This window comes from Haplochromis burtoni, unplaced genomic scaffold, assembly GCF_018398535.1.
Source record: "Haplochromis burtoni strain Fernald_Lab_line unplaced genomic scaffold, NCSU_Asbu1 Contig_56, whole genome shotgun sequence".
NCBI lineage: Eukaryota > Metazoa > Chordata > Actinopteri > Cichliformes > Cichlidae > Haplochromis > Haplochromis burtoni.
The window spans coordinates 1,528,775-1,545,434 of record NW_024582417.1 but is presented as its reverse complement, the minus strand read 5'-3'; the positions used below and the strand labels follow the sequence as shown (position 1 = coordinate 1,545,434).

The window sequence follows — 16,660 nt, the reverse complement described above, 5'->3', positions numbered from 1 at the left end:
AAACATACCTGACCGGGTGAAAATCTTTAAGTATTATCTGTCTTTGCATAGTGCACCAGATGGGCTTTGAAGGACCATTACTGCTCTGGGCTTGGCTGGCTTAACTGATGACAGTAGGTGAGTACCACGTCCGTGTTAAGTCCAGGACAAGGTTAATGCGCCTCTTGTGTACAACGTTAGGACACACGCGGAAGTCAGAGGAGAGTCAAATTAAACATGCACAGTTTTGGGGAAGTCACGGCCGCTTGACTTATTTTGCACCGGCTCATGCGAGTCTACGTCCTGTGAAACAGGAAGAGACGAGTGACTTTTGAACTCCGAGAGGATGTGTGTCGTCATCGTTTGTACACCACACTTATTGGAGACTGGCTGCCACACTGCAGAGTGAATGAGCACATTTTTTTTTTTACTTTGTTAAAGTGACTCAACCTTCAGCTCATGTGCTTTTATCGTAATTACCGCCGATGGCGCGGCCATTGCAAGCATTTGACCGTGAAAAAAAAGATAGCCTCCCGATCAAGACGATAGAGATTTGATCTGGTTTCCCTTTGGGTGAAGCTGCAGCAATCAGCTTAACAGCTTAGCAGCAATTAGATCTGATCAGTGGCAAAAGTTACTGCAGGCTTATCAACTCCATCACGTCAGGTTGTGGCGGTCATTTCGACCTGCAACTTCTTTCTGTGCTTGGCATCTTTCAAAGACGAAGCTGAAGTTGTGAAACACCACACTTGTCGCCACAGATGCATGCAAGTCTTTCAAAAGACACTGTTTTGACATGTGACCATAAAGTGACACACACAGTTTGACTCAGGCAGCTATTAGAAAGTGTCCAGCTTTGCAGGACAGCTCCTCTAACACCACTGTCTATCCTTATAGTTAAAAGCTGTCTTGCTGATTCTTAACCACAAGGTCTAAATCAACTCCTAACAGTGATTGATTTGGGGAAATTTAAAGCCAGGCTCAGTCTCACTCTCATTATTGATCGTTCGCAGTCCTGCTACATTTGAGATCAGGTTGCATTCCTGCTCTGCCTCCGAATATGTGACATCGAGCTGGAGCAGCTGCAGTGCTTTCAAGAGAGTAAATGTGTATTAATGTGGCTGGACCTGATTCAGAAAATGAGTTCATTCTAATGCCCAACACTTGCTCTGGCTTCTTCAATCTTCCTCATGGACCCACTACCACACTGCAAACAGTGAACTGGGCCAAGTCCAGAGGCTTCTAAGTAGATGATGCACTCTCGTTCTTTTGTGATGTGTTTTATTCTTCTCTTTTAATTCAAACAGTTTTGCAAATGCTCGTCTCAGCTATTGGTCCCCAAAGACACATAAGCCTCCATTCCTGTTGGCACCTGGTGCTCAATGGACCGATTTTAACAAAGAGGATAGCTATCAAGGTGACAAGAAAAACAGCAGGTTTTTGAAGAGTCTCAAAAGAAATACATCTGCCATTACTGTGAGCAATATTTTGCAGTGACACAGGTACTCAAGCCAACAAGTATGACCTGTCAGAGCCTGTCAGAAAATTTCTGTGCAGTTCTGCCTTTGATAGTACACATCCATCATCGCTAATGGAATGAAAGAATTGTTTTTAGTCTTGCTTTTATTATGTTTTTGCAGAACTTCAAGGTGATGCTGACAGGAGAGTGGTTAGTCAGAGTTGTTGTCGGCAATTATTTTCTTCATGACAATCGAAGTGTCACGGCTCAACAAGAAAGCAATGACTGCATCTGGTATTTTGAAGCATGAGTGACAAAGTATGAAAAATGCAGTTCTGCAACTGGACGCTAAAGGCTGGTTTAACGAGCCAGTAAACTCCAATGGACTTTCCTGTTAAAATGTTAAAAGTTTCAGTAGAAATAAATTCAATTCGATTCTGTTCGCTTGTATTTATATGGCGTCAAATCACATCAACTGTTGGGTACGGTGGCCCCTAGAGACAAAGCACGTACAAACTCCAAAACACGCACAAACTCCGAAGCACGAACAAACTCCGAAGCATGTGCAAACTCCAAAACACAACGGAAGTGCTCCAGGACGCTAGGGGCAGTGTTGAGCTTCTCTCTGAGCAAAGCACACTGACTGTTAGCTAACGTCAGATTTGACTCCACCATAAACCAAACGTTGATAGTAATTAAAAACAAATCAAACAAACAACAGTTTGCACATTACTTTTCTTATAAAGCACGGTTGTTCTATCCTTGCAGGTGTTTTCCGCAGGTATCCAAGTCCATGTGTTTGCAACAAACTTGCTGTTTATTTTGCAAATCGAGCTCAACACTGCCCCTAGCGTCCTGGAGCACTTCCGTTGTGTTTTTGAGTTTGTATACGCTTTGTCTCTAGCTGGCCACCGTAGGTCGGGTATGATTAAAACCCCACAATAGAGAAAAAACAAAGAAAACAATCAAACAAGCCCCTGTGAGCAAGCACGGCGACAGTGGGAGGGAAAATCTCCCTTTTAACAGGAAAAAAAACCCTCTGGCTGAACAAGGCTCAGTGAGGGGCTGCAACCAGCTGGGGGTGAGAGGAGGGAGACAAGATAAAAGTCAAACAAGTTCACTGCCAGGTACAAGAGATGACTTGGGTCTCTGGTTGCAGTGGTGGTGCCTTTTTTAAAAAATGTTAATTTAGCTAACAAAACAATATTATGGCTTGCTGTGCAAGTGTCTGTGCGTTGTGCCCATAGAACCTATGTATGTGGCTTGCTTAACAAACCTGCTAGTGTGAGCTGATAACTCAGCTCATCACTCTTTCTTCAACATATTGCTGTAAGAAACCAACATGACCACAGCCAGAATACTGAAATTGAGGCTCATGAAATCAGTAGATGAGGTCATAGTCACTACATCCATCTTTTACCTACAGTCTATGACATCAAGACTGTCTGCTTGCTTTATTGTTCTGTCGGGTGTACTTAGTTCAGTGGGAACTTAAATGTACTCCCCTGCAAAATGACCAATAAGTAAAAAGAGTGAAGTGTCGTTTGTGTTTGCATCAGCTCTGCTGTACTGCACTGTTGGTTATGACTATATATAGAGGTACAGATTTCCTCTAAACTCTATAGATAGAGAGGCCACTCAACACAATTTAACAGATTTCATACTTCAAGGAGAGCTGTTCTCCCTGAAAGACAGAAAATGAGTCTATTACATTATTAATAGGACGGGGTAAAAAGGGGTGAGGGTTTACCATGTTAATTATTCATTGTTTGGTTGCTCCCTTGTCCATCCACGCACACACACAGCAATCACTGGAGCTTTATTTGTTATGATTTTTTTATTTTTTAAATCTAAGACTGCGCCCGACTTCTCTCTCTGTACACGTGCCTCGTCTCTTACAGTAAGCAAGTATGGTTAAGGTCATCTAACGTGTGACTCCAGTGGTGTCTCGTCCAGTTTCAGTTCTTTTTTGGCCGTCTTTTTGTAAGCTGAAAAACAAGCTGCTAAAATGGAAGAAGAGGCTGTCAGAGCACAAAGTACAAATCTGAAAGTTTCACAAATCACTGCATTTGGTGATCATTTTGCATTATTTTAATTGCCCGCCTAAATGCAAAGAGGAAGTATGCTCCGAAAAGCCTTTTCTATAGTATTACAACCTACAGGAACTTCCTCTTGCATTAAACAGCGCAATGCACAACTCACGCACTCTCATGCACAAATTTTCTTTCTATCACAACTGTGGTGCTGTTTGTCCACAGTTAAATAAAGATACTTAACTCATGCTATTGTTTTACATGTTATTTGCCATGACATCAACTCTACGCGCTGGCAGAGCACTGCCACTTCCTGTAAATCTGAAAATACACCTTGTGGCACACCACGAGAGAGACGAAGGCAGAGAGGTTTAAGGCACAGATGCGAGAGGTACTTTGAGAGCATGTGTGTCTTTGTGTGCGTCTGCTGACTCTATAAAACAGTGTCCTTATAGATGTTGCACGCTGTCCACACAGAAACAGGAAGAGCAGCTGTCCCCCTGCAAATGCCCCGTTTCTGTGTGCCTGGGTTTGTGTGACAGAGAAAGGAACTGACCCTCAGCTTCATGACTGTATCTATTATATTGAGGCTCAACGGTTCACTGTTACCCCTCCGTCATCTGTGCAACCAGCTCTGAGGCAGAGGAAACGAGATTGCTCAATATTGCTTTAAAGGCACGCTGAAGAGTAACTGTACACTGTCTACTTCCAGAGGAAGAGACTCCGACATCCTCTGCTTCCTCACTGTCCCTGCTGTAAAGAGACATAAAATAGCTGCAATGCCGATGCCCTGAATTAATCACACGTTTTAAGCTCAACATCTTTGTTTACTGGAGCAAATCGAATCAAATGCCGTCCTCACTCACTCTAAATAAGTGTTGCTTATGACTTCGGGGTACAGGAGTGAGGAAAGGCCACGTCTAAATGGCTGCCATCACGCTTACAAGCTACACTGGTTCCATCTACGCTCATTATGAGCTCAGAGGACACAAATTGCTATCATTATTTGGAGAAATAGACTAATGTCTCTCACAGATGCGCGGGCATCTGTAAAGCCTCACATCAAGCCATTCTCCCTGCTTGTGTAGCAACGTCTTCGATACGGAAATCAAGCTCGACCAAAGTACTGAAAAAAAAAAAAAAACACACAAGGAAGTTGTCGTTTCCATCTCCCCCTGGATAATACGATTTGTCTTTTGTGCTAAAACATTTCAATATTGTAAGAAATCCACAGCTATGAGCATCATTATATGTAAATGTCGCAGCTGTAGTGCAGTGCTGGATTCCCCTCAACCAGCACCTCTAGAGCAAATATTCTAAAGCAAAGTTTTGCCCTGATGCTAATGCAGCTACTTACAAAGAAGACCAACATATGTGTGAAAATATGAAGGCAAACCCTGCTGACAAACTATTATTTTGCACATGTGAACACTGCGGCTACCTTGCTGCACTTTGCAGCCAAACTACTGCCTGGTGGCACTTGTTTTATTTGCACCAGCGTCACGGCACTTTCTGACCTAGATAGAAAAAAGGGAAGCAAAGAGTAGCTCATGCACCAATATGTTAAGTACGATGACGCAAACAGCGCATCGTTTACTGAAGGGTTTTGATGTGATGCTATGTGCGTAGGGTACAGTCAAAACAGGGAACATGTTCCGTACATCTGTGGCTTTCCACTTGTGAATGAAAATGCACGCTGTGCATTCTGGGAAGTGTGCAGTAATGGGGATTGGTAATTCACCGGGCCACAGACTGAATCTGCTTAAATCTAAAGTATGTAGAGTGTATTTTCTCCCCTAATTCTTTCCTTTTTTTACTGCTTTTTTTTTTAACCTAGAATGAGGGGAAATGTGGCAGAAGCTAAGCACAAAAAAAACCTCTCCTCTGCGCCTCTAAGGTCACATCTCTCAGTTTCCTGTGTGCGGTCGCTGCTGTGCCCCACAGAGAGACGATGTGGAGCTCTAAGGTACCTGTTCAAACTGCTCTTTACTTCTTTATTTGCCTTTAACATGCAAATGAAACGGTTGAGAATGCAACTTCCTTCTCAAATTTGTGACAGCCCAAAGAGCCTCTTCAGCCTGAAACAAACACAGAGGCAATCTCTAATACGTCAAGTATCATCCCCAAAATAGAAACCTTATGAGGGTATTTTTAAACTCCTATCAGAGCCTAAAAATGTTTTCTGCTTTTTTTGATCTCTATCGACCGAATGTGGCGATGAAAGTGACGTGGCACGAGCATGAACGGTTGCTCCTGGTCTGCTTTCAGTGGCTCTGAATACCCCAGAGTGCACTTCTCTCCTGTAATAGCAATGAGAACAATGAGAAGGAGCCACTGCACCGCTTAATGGTTTAATGTATGTATGACATAACTGAGAGAGGTACTTTGCGATTTGGTACAATGAGCTTGAATATATATTTCTGGAAGGGGGCATTTCACAACACGGAGTAAAAAGTGGGATTGTATTCATGTGGGCTGTGTTAACAGCAGATGCTTACATAAATATGTCTCATGAAGATAGCAGCTTCCACATATTTTAGGACTATTACATCAGGGGCGCGTTGTTGGACATGCCTAGCTCTGTTTCCCTCTCTCTGCACAGAAGACATGATACCCATCAGAACAATTACAACATCGTTTATTTAAAAGGTCTAAAGCGTGATTCACCGCCAGCGGTTATGTCTTTTTGTACACGAAGGGCCAATTTCTCAGTTTGTCCTTGATTTCACACTCAAAAAGCTGATGGGTTTTCTGACGGGTTTTGAAAGTGCTCGAAATTTTCCTCGTGTAATTTATGAAAATCTAACAATATTGTCCCATGCACATGCGAGTCCGTGCAGCAGAAATCACAGGGGGGAACCGTTTTAATAGTTAAGTATTTCGATGCTTATTTTCAAAAAGACAATAGCCCGTGAGGATTGACTCCCGAGACGGTAAAACTCTCCCTGAATATTTGTCATGCTGATTTATCTCAATTGTGCAGTCCTACTTTAGCTGACGCTGTGAATCATGAGTCATTCTCCAACATTTATTATGCCGCTTTCTATTTGTGCAGCTGAATAGGTGGAGAAGGGCAAAAGCCTTGACAAAAAAAAGAAATTAGGGAAAAAAAAACCCCAAAGAGGCCTGATCTTGCAGGAGATCACCGGTCAGCAGTAAGCAGGTGACAGCAGAGAGCACGAGCTAAGAGGATCTACCTTGTGGCTAATGCTGCCGGCATCCTGCCATCAGATGTGAGGAAGTCTCCACCTCCGACAGCCCTTCCTAACTGAGCACCCACAGGGAGCCTGCTGGGGTGTAGCCATGCAAAATGGCTCCAAAACAAGCAGAGTGACATAATGCTGAGTAAGACCAGGACAAAATCTGCCCGGTAACCTCGTGATATGTTTATCTGATTCTCACTGAGTGCAAAACCAGATAAAAATTGCTTTGATCAAATGGGGGTGCTTTGTGGTGCAGAGCGAATTCAAAGTAACACTTTGGCAGCATTCATGCTGTCAGGTGAGGACTGTCATCTATTTGCTGTGTGGACAAGAGAGTCACTTCAGGCATCGTGGTTTAATTCTGAGCAGGAACACGGTATGAAGCAAACCTGAAACTATGGGCTATACTGTTTCTGTTATCAGAGGAGACGGTTGGTATAAACAGCAGCTGAAGGAGAGCAGGACAAATTTATGGCGTCGCCAACAAGGAACAATAGAAGCTGACAGCTCTGCATCCACATGACGCTCGCATGTACAGAGCCCAGCTCTCTTGGTTCTTGTTTGGTTCAGGAAATGAAAACGGGCCGATCGATTCAAGACTCTCCCGCGACTCTGCTCCCCTGCTACTCAACCAGATACAGAATGAGTCCCACTGAGGAAGCCTCTCATGGGAGAGGACACATAGGGTGCCGCATTAAAACACACACACATTGTCAGGGCTGCTGAAAGCTGCCTGCTCGCTGTATGCTTTTGGTTGTGGATATTTCATTTTCTATATATGAGGGCGGCCAAGAACAAAGTGTCAGGTTAAAGGTCGCTTTTAGCATTTGAGAATTTATATCAAATGTGTAAAATAACCAATGTAATACATATACAAACTTCATAAAGGCAGACTAGCAAGTGGGCCCAGGCCAAAATAGACTCCATAATGTGCTCATATTCTGGATGTCATCATATACAGAAATGGAGCTGAGTCAGATAATTAGCCAATCAACTGCAGCAGATGTGAGGGCTGATTAATCATAAAGTAATGCCATGGTGTAACATTTTTTTTTTTTTTAAGTGCTAGAAAATTTATGGCATGCGTGTGTGTGTGTGTGGGGGGGAGGGGGGGTTAAATACATCTGCACTGTTTCCTAGTATCAAAAATAAATGAATTCTCAAAAGATCTTCCACCTTCACTCACATACAAGGCTCTAACTCCAAAGTTGCAGCAGGTAGACTTATTGTTATTTGTGGTGATCTGCTTAATGAAAAGCGACTGATGCTAACTGCTCCACTGCTTTACCAACAGAGTGAGTTTCACATCAGAAAACACACTTTCTGCAGAGGAGGCAGTAAACGCAGCAGGTGCTTTATTTTGCTTTATTTGGCCAAGCAGAAAGCAAACTACAGACCACGAGGAGACACAAAGGATCCCAGTTACATTAGGGCTGCCATCCTCTGAAATGACATTTTACTTCCGCGCAACTGCTCTTCTAAAATACACACACGCATTCAGATTTCTTTTTTGTTATAGACAGGGGCCTTTTTCACTTATCCTTTGGGCATGGCCCACACAGAGGACTGCGCTGCCTCGATACGCCGTAAGTGCGACGCAGTGGATGGCAGCAGAACAAAAAGTCATCTGCAGCTGAGTTGTATGAGCAGGCTGCACGCTGTGAGCACCATTATGCCGGTGCACTTCATGCAGACATCCTAATCGTTCGCTGCGATAAATACCTGCAAGGCTGGGGTTTCACTCTACTGAACTGTCCAGCAAGAAAGTTGAGATTGTAGAAAAATATAACGCCCTCCTGTTCGGGAACACCGACACAACGCTTTAAGGTCATCGCACATCCTTCCTTTTCATCCAGTCAGGTCAAACTGCATTTTATCATTTGAAAAAAAAGAAAAAGCCAATGTGAACCACAGTGAACACCACAGTGGATGAGCAGCCAGGCAGCTCAATGTAAATTAAATGGCCCGTCCTTTGAGTGCACTGGCTTATGTAAGCTGCTGCTGCTGCTCGTCTTCCCTCTCAATCGGCTCTTCATCCCTGCTTTTCTCTCCCTACAGCAGCCCATCCAGCCCCTGAAACCCTGGCGTCTCATAAACACACAGCCCCATCTTAAATTAGAGAGTGCGGTGGGTAGGGTGGTGCGGAGGGCAAGGAGAGGATGGGGATGGTATGTGTGTGTGGTGAAGGTGGGGGGTTGGGGGGGGGACTGACTCCTGCATCCCTCATTTTCTCTGCCACCTTGAAAACAACACCCCAATCCCGGTTGTGCTTCTCCATTCCATCATTGTCTGTGCACAATCCTCTTTATCCACACAAATCCCAGCCCACTGCAGACCGACGGCTTTTCGGTCTTTGAAAATATGTATCTGGAGCAAATCCTGATCCGCTTTTTATTTTTTTTGTTCCTGCATCTTCTTTCTTTCTGACTCTCTTTCATTCTGCGCGAGTGTCCCTCCATCAACCCCCCCTCCCCCCCCCGTCTCTCTGTCTCCCTCTCTTTCCTCCCTCCACCTTGCCCTCGCGGCCAGGAGCGCTTAACGGCGAAGGTTTCGCAGTGCCGCCCCGACAATGTCACAGTGCTGTTTTTTGAGACAAGCCGGCCTCGTTAACAGATCGCACAATGGAGAGACACAGGATAGATGATGAGGAGGGGGTTAGTGTTGGGAGACGGGGAGGAGGAGGAGAAGGAGGAGGGGGAGGAGGGCAGGCCTGGGATGAAATGCGACAAAGGTTGTGAGCTGGATTCAAACCTACAATGCAATGTGTAAATGGTAGATACAGCAGACCTTAGCTGGCTGAATAAAATCCATTTATAAAAGAAAAAAAAAAGGGGGGGGGGCAATGGCACAAAGGGCAGAGAGGAAGACAGAGGACAAGCTGCAAGATATCATGATGCCAACCCCATCATTTTACATCTCTGCTGCTCTCATACATTGTCGGTGGGCCGGATGGTTTGTCTATCAGAGCAATATGCATGCCGACACAGAGGTATGTGGCACACAGAGGGTGTGCAGATCCATCAATCTGAATTCATTATCTTCTTCTGGACGAGGACACAGGGTGGGTGTTAGCGACGGTGGTGGTGGTGGGGCGGCAGCAGTGTGAATGTAAAATCTTAATACGGAAAGAAAAGGCTTACCTCCACATTTCAGTTCTGCTCAACCCTGCCTTGTTTCATCCTGTTCCTCTCTGCCGACTCCCTCCCCTTCTCTCCCCGTGACAGCATTTTTCTGCTATCTATCTCCACGGTGAGGCTCCTTCTCCTCCTCCTCCCTCAGTTCCTCCTGTCTGATGTTCTCTTCCTCTCTCCAAAAATAAAATAAAACAGCAGCACACGCACGCACACTTCCCGATCTCTGTGTCTGCCGGCTCTATTCTGTTGTTAAAGTCAAGGGGCAGGTTGATTTGCGCTGTCCTCCTCCCTCTTTCTTCCTCTCGCGCTGATTCTATTCCATTCACATCACACTAAAGCCAACCCCCTCTTTCTCCTCCTCCCCTCTCTCGCTCTCTCTCGTGCACACACAGCTTCGCCCGGCCTCTCTCTCTCTCTCGGCCCCCCTCCCTCCTCCTCTCCTTGTCAGAGAGAGGTTGAGGCAGTGGCGGACGGACAGCGGCGTCCAAGCGGAGAGCTCTGCGTTTCTTACGCTGGAATTCAAAAACCCTCCCTGGGCCATGACTGTGGTTAAAAACATTTTTTCTTGCTGATTCAAATACCCGAAATACTCGTGTATATAACGGTGTGTGACACACACACGAGCAGCAGTGTGGCAGACCCGATGCTGATGCAATGTTGTACCAAGACTTTCGCCTCCCAGGATTTCTCCACCTCTCTTTGACTAATTTATTGATGGAAAGCGACACTCGTGACATCAAACACGTTCATTTAAAGTGTCACTCTCACCCCCGCCAGCGCTGAAATTTCTGCACGAGAGAGATAAAGTGCACACAACCTCAGAAGCAAAGGTGAAAATGGCAGTTGTGTGTGCTCAAGTGTGTGTGTGACAGAGTGTTTATTTGCAGAGGACCTCTGCGTACTCCCCAAACATGCTCAGTGTGCTGGAAGACCACAACAAACAATCAACCTCCTTAAGAACAATGAGAGCACAGGATACATAACAACACAGCTTTGGCCGTCCTCTCTCATCAGCCTCTGCAGCGTCTTTAAAAGCACATACCTGTCAATTTGGGTAAACCCTTGCATGGTGCTTGCGAGAGTTGATGATGTATCACGCTGCTTAACCTGCACCGCAGCAGAGCCAAGTGTCCGGCACCATCCCCCTAATTACTGCGTGGAGTTTTGTCCCGGCCGTACCATATGTTGCAGCGTGTGTGTGTTTGTGTGCGTGTGTCGCGAGGTCAGCGGCTCTGATCTGGGGTTGGGGGCAGGGGCGGGGAGGAGTGCAGAGAGGAGAGGCCTGCGTTGTTGGTAGAGTGTGTCTTGAGGAGATAAGAAAAATTAAAACAGAGTTGAGAGGAGAGAAACCAGCTTTTGTGGCAAACATTCATACCTCTTTGTGTCCTCATAAGGGGTCAGGAGGTGTTTTTGCGGAGATGCCTGCTTCCCTATGCTTTCTGTTTGATGCAGAGACACGAGCACAACAAGCCAGTGAAAGCATCGGCAGCAAGTGTCGGAGCGTGACACCAAATTTCACCAACGTCTAACAATGGAACAATCAGCGCGAAAAAGAAAGGTTAAAGTCAATTCAAGCTATAAAGTAGCCTTGTGTCAGACGGGTTTAACATCGTGGATTACATCCAATTCTCACCCAATCTACACTTGAATTCCAGGTAAACATACATCTTTAAATATTTAGTTTGCAGTGATGGAGCATGATTTTTTTCAAGAAACCAAACAACCCTACAACTCTCAGTGCGGCAGTGACACCATGTGGAAATCTGTTGTTATGCTTAGTGGGATATTCCATTTTATGAGGCATGCTTGGTATAATCAAGCAGTTTGAAACAATTACAAATGATGGGCTCTCCTCATCCTTCTGCATAATAATGACTCTTAAAATTCAAGCTTGTTAAAGTAAAGCCCAAACTACTCCAAACTGGCAGCTCTAATGATCCAACTGTGTATCTGAGTAAAAATAACCAGGGCCCAAAATAAACTTTTGGCCCATAAAGCACAAAAAATGTGCCAGCACTCAGACTCAGGGTGAGGAAATCTAGATGTCAGGAAGAGGATATTAGATTAGTGTGAAATTCCTGTGTCCTCCTGGGGAGTGGTGTGGCTCTGTGAGGTGGGGAGAGAAAAATTGGTGTGATGTGATGCTGATAACTCAAACCTGACTTGCAGACATTAAAACGCCGTCAAGCCTGAGCGCACTTTCAAGCATTTCCATTGATCGGTCCGCTGAGGAAACGTGCTCAATAAACGAGGCCTCCTGCAGACACTGAGGTGTGATCCATTGTTACACATTTTACACATCCAGAGAGTAAACTGCAGTGTCGTGTTCAGCTGGGAAAGTGTGCGTTAGCAACATGCACCGTGCAGTCTAAAAAACAAACAAACAACATACAATTATCTAACATGCTAGAGTGCTGCTCTTCATGCAGGTTGTTACCAAATTTCAACTTCCAGTTGTTGTCTAACTCAGTTCCTCCGCCGCTCAAACACAATTACAGAGGTCAGGTTGTAATTACAGCTCCGCTCGATCGTCCTGTGGTTTCAACTTCAAATGTCGCACAGGTGAGGGGTTCACAATACTGCCCCCTGGTGATCAAGCTTTATACTGAAACTCCGTGAAAATATTCTAAACCGTTTTTAATGTCTAATATGTTTACATTAAAAAAGAATTGATAAATTGACTGTAGTGAACATGATGTGTGCAGCTGTTATGTATAAAATCTAAAATGACCCGTTTTGCATCTGTTTTCCTCATTGCACCTACACTATAATCAGCCGTCTTCTTTGTTTGGTCACATAAAACATGCTTATGTTATATTTGTTACCATTTCTGTTGCCCTCTTGGCCAGATCTCCATTGAAAAAGACATTTTATGAATGAGTATATAAAAGTCACTTTGTCAAAAACTGACTGCAGCTTCGATCTTGTGACAGGAATGTTCATTCTGGCCCAAAGACTGGATTCCATTCATGAGAAATATTTTTTGACATATTATAGGCCAACAAGTCCTTTATAACAGTTTCAATTCCTGCATTTTTATTTTTTTGGCACATACTTGAAATCACTTTTTGGCACCGGCTACAAATCGGGCTTGTATATGGCTCACGGACCACCTGCACCCCTTTTGATGACAGAGCCAACCTGTTAAAACAACTGCATAAACTTTACTGCGGAAAACTGGACTAATTAATAACAATTACGGCAATTTCTTCACCCTCTGTAAAGCATCTATTGGGCTGTATGGCACCTTTTGACAACCGGATCTCAAAGCTGGATAGCTTGTTTCACATTCCTGGTGCAGTAATAATTTCTTGCCAAACTGCATATTCTGACATGAACTGCATTCATTTTACGTAAAAATGTATGTAATTTAATTTTACATACAAACTAACCCAATTTTGAACACCCTCTTTATGCACTGTGTCCACTGGGAATTTGTTACATTCATTTACACGGCTTAACCTGTCCACACAGATGAAAGTGGCTCTCAGACCAGAATAAACACAATAAAGACGCGTTGTTTTTATCAATTCAGCCAGCTTTTCTTTTCTTTTTATATCAAACGTTCAAACGCTCTGAAGTGTTCCACATAAAGATATACTAAATCATTTCAACATCCTTTTCTGACATGTAAACATAAAACACAAAACTGAAGGTAAGATATCACTTTTAGGTCTTTTTTTTTTTAAACATTGTGCAGCTTGTTAGATAACATTGAGTAAAAAAGAAAGACGACTGTACATGAAATTTACATTCCTTAAAGTTCAACATGGCTTCTGTCATCAGTATGTACAGACACGGCAAATATACGTTTAAATCAAGAGGGGGTTGATATGCTTGAGTGATGAAAAAAAGAAAAAGAAATATTGGCCTGAATGATCACAAACCAAGAACATATATAACTGCACAAACGTGTAACATAACTGATGCCTAGTTCTGAGTTTTATGTAATAAATAATGCAAAAGTATTGGGCTGTTCACATTTATAAGTGAGCCTAGTAAAGTGACACTAAAAACAGCCTGATGCATTATAATTATTATTAGCTAAGAAACATTAATATTCAGGCACTCGAAGAAAAACTTACCCCCCCCAAAAAAGTCTTAATGTACAATTTCCCTCTTTAAACTCTCAAAATAAACATCTGCCTTAGTCACAGGGAGAGTATAAAAGTATCCACAGTCTGATTTTAGTTCCTAATAACAACTATTCAATCTTTTATACCCAGGAAGAGGTTTTAGAGGTCCTGAAGCCTTGAGAAAAAAAAAACAAAAAAAAAACTTTGAAAAACCTTCAAAGTAGAAAAAAGTAAATTTTGGAGTGTTGTTCAGGCATTAGTTTTGTTTCTTAATTATGACGCTAGTGAACTTTGTTGGAATACGAATGATCCTAATGACAACATTTTTACATGGCAGATGAGAGGGTGTGGCCACAGTGGTAGTCAGGGGAACAGCAACAACAACAAGAGCAAATAAATGTACTTGAGTTTTACAAAATGTGGACTAACAGATGAAGCAGTTCTATAGGATCTAAAATCACGTGTATAAAAACAACCTTTCAGTGGTTTGTGCGTTTGTCATTTTACACTGATAGACAGTCACCTTTTTGTCATTTTTAATGCACTGTTTTGATCATAAACAGGATCTTTTACACAGTAGAAGGTGTGTTGTGTTTTTGGCGGTGTTACTGTTAACCAGTCTCTCCCTCTGCCCAGGTTTGACGGCCTTTTAGATTCACGATATAGAATGAACGTTTAACAAAACAATTCATGTTCACTGTTTATCGAAGAGAAGTCCTGGGTTCTTGATGAGAAAGCCGAGGGGAAACCTTGATCTGATCCACCGTTCGCGTCGGTGTCTGCTGCCCTGGTTCTGGCGTCATTCAGCAACCAACTCTACCACTTCCCCCTTTTGCTCCAGTCCTTTGGAGTGAAGTGAAGGCATTTAGGATCTATGCGCAGGTGCCGCTTCTGCATGGCTCTCTCGTGTCCCTCCACAATGTCCTCTGACAGAGTCAGAATGTACTGACCCTGCATTCAAGAAACCAAAGTCAGTACACATCATTTTATCAGCTCATTTGAAAAGGTGCTGATGCTCCACTGCTTTCAACTTCTTCAACTCACAAAACAGAGCCTTAAATATTTAAGGTGCGGCTGCAGTGTCGTAGCAACACCTCCCGCTCTGGGAGTGTTACTGCTTTTCCTCACAAAGCCATTAAATTAGGGCTTTTGCACTTTGAAAGCCACAAAAGGAGTATTAAAAAACAAAAAAACTGCTACAATGAGGCAAACCCACGAGTAATGATTACTGCTGCGAGAGACTGGCATGTGGTATACTAAAGCTGAGCTGAGACAAAGTCACCACCTGGATTTAAAATCATTGTTTACAAAACAACAGCGTTTTTACACTGTAATGACCAATAGAAAGTCCAGGCTTTAACCCTATGGAGAATCTTTGGAATGTGCAGTCTTTTTGTGCTGTTGATAAGACGTCTGGCTCTCATCATCAAAACAAAATCTTGAGATTATCATTACTTCAAATATATGATTGATGTGGTGTTAACCGTTTAGCTTCTTAACTCCAAATAATCAACATTGTTAGTGGTTTGGCTAATGATCGTGCAATTTTAGGAAGCGATTTACATGTCACGCATCGCTTTGCAGCTGCCGAATGGTCTCACATTCAGGGCCTAGGTAACGCTCGAATGTTTTTATTGCCAGATCATACATGAATCGGCAGTATTGTTCAATCTCACTGGTAGTCGCTTCAGTCGCTTCATGGGAAGTTGAGAAAAATCATCTGTGGTCCCGCCCACTTCCCCGTGATCAGTGTTGATTTAGCCCATATATGCGTGAAGTCACAGCTCGCCGTTTAGTTTCTACTATTTTTGATTTTTTTTATCTTCAAAGCTCGCCAAACGAACATTCAACCTCTTTCATTTGGTTAAGGAGAAAAAAAGACTTCTAAGTGACGAATCACCAAGCTGAACGGGTGCTAGAATTCTGCTTACAGGGCTCGCAAAATTTCAAAATCCCTGGTAGCCCTTCGGGCAGGGACTCTTCAGTTTTTGGTGGCCCAAAATAAATTTAAGTAGCCCGAATAAAAAAGAGAGCAATTTTTTGATTGATGTTTTGTTTCCTGTTTTGTTTCTGTTACAATATTATACATTAATGTATAATATTGTAACAGAAACAAAACATTAATCAAAAAATTGTTGAAACACAAATTACAACATTGTATAAAAATTACAATCATCAACTCAAATACTTTGTTCTAATTGAACAGAAATTTCTATGAACTTGTAAGAACTGTGTAGGACATGAATCAGTCTGTGTCAGATCCTGAATTTGAAATTTCCACTGAAGTCACGGGTAAGAGACAAGTGGAACCAAGATCGAGGCCATTTGCTTTTTGAAGTTTGCAAAGACTGCTAAATTTTGCCAGCGGTAGTTCACTCTTTGCAACGTAGTACGCTGTTCTAAACTGATTTCTCAGGTTTATTTTTAGTATGTTATTTGCAATTGGTGTTTGTTCCGGGAAAGATATTGCAGACTGAGCAATAATGCATTTCTTGCATTTCTCATGGGTTCTAATGGGGGCCTTTCTTAAAATGACTGGTTCCAGTAACAAAGGCGCTTGTCGACTCAGAAATCGAGGGAAAACCAACAACACACCCGGCAGAACATTATGTTATTTACACGGGTGCACATAAGTGGTCTGCATGTGCGCATTCGCTGTCAAAATAAAAGGCGCGCACCATATAAGAAGTTGCAACGAGCGTTTGCGTCCATATAAAAAGCACTGTTTTTGTCCGCTAGAGTGGGATTTTCACGGCACATTCTGCACCACATCTCT

General features: G+C 43.2%; 2 protein-coding genes across 7 annotated transcripts in view; both read right to left on the bottom strand.

Moving 5' to 3' along the window:
* The window catches only part of zmp:0000001168 (signal-induced proliferation-associated 1-like protein 2), a 35,454-nt gene extending 23,395 nt beyond the window's left edge, over positions 1–12,059 (bottom strand). Inside the window, exon 1 of one of the 3 annotated variants that reach the window (XM_005922171.2) lies at positions 10,851–12,059. The gene's annotated coding sequence lies outside the window, so the exon portion shown is untranslated. Of the gene's footprint in view, positions 1–8; positions 9,114–9,814; positions 10,142–10,850 lie in introns of those variants that run through there. The other 2 variants (XM_005922170.3, XM_042220856.1) reach the window with 2 other exon arrangements.
* A 1,269-nt stretch (positions 12,060–13,328) lies between these two features.
* The window catches only part of LOC102307403 (histone acetyltransferase KAT5), a 10,717-nt gene continuing 7,385 nt past the window's right edge, over positions 13,329–16,660 (bottom strand). For all 4 annotated transcript variants that reach the window (XM_005922167.2, XM_005922168.2, XM_005922169.2 and 1 more), the window contains one exon: positions 13,329–14,835. In XM_005922167.2, the coding sequence (XP_005922229.1) occupies positions 14,701–14,835 (135 nt within the window). In that variant the 3' untranslated portion in view covers positions 13,329–14,700. The remainder of the gene's footprint in view (positions 14,836–16,660) is intronic.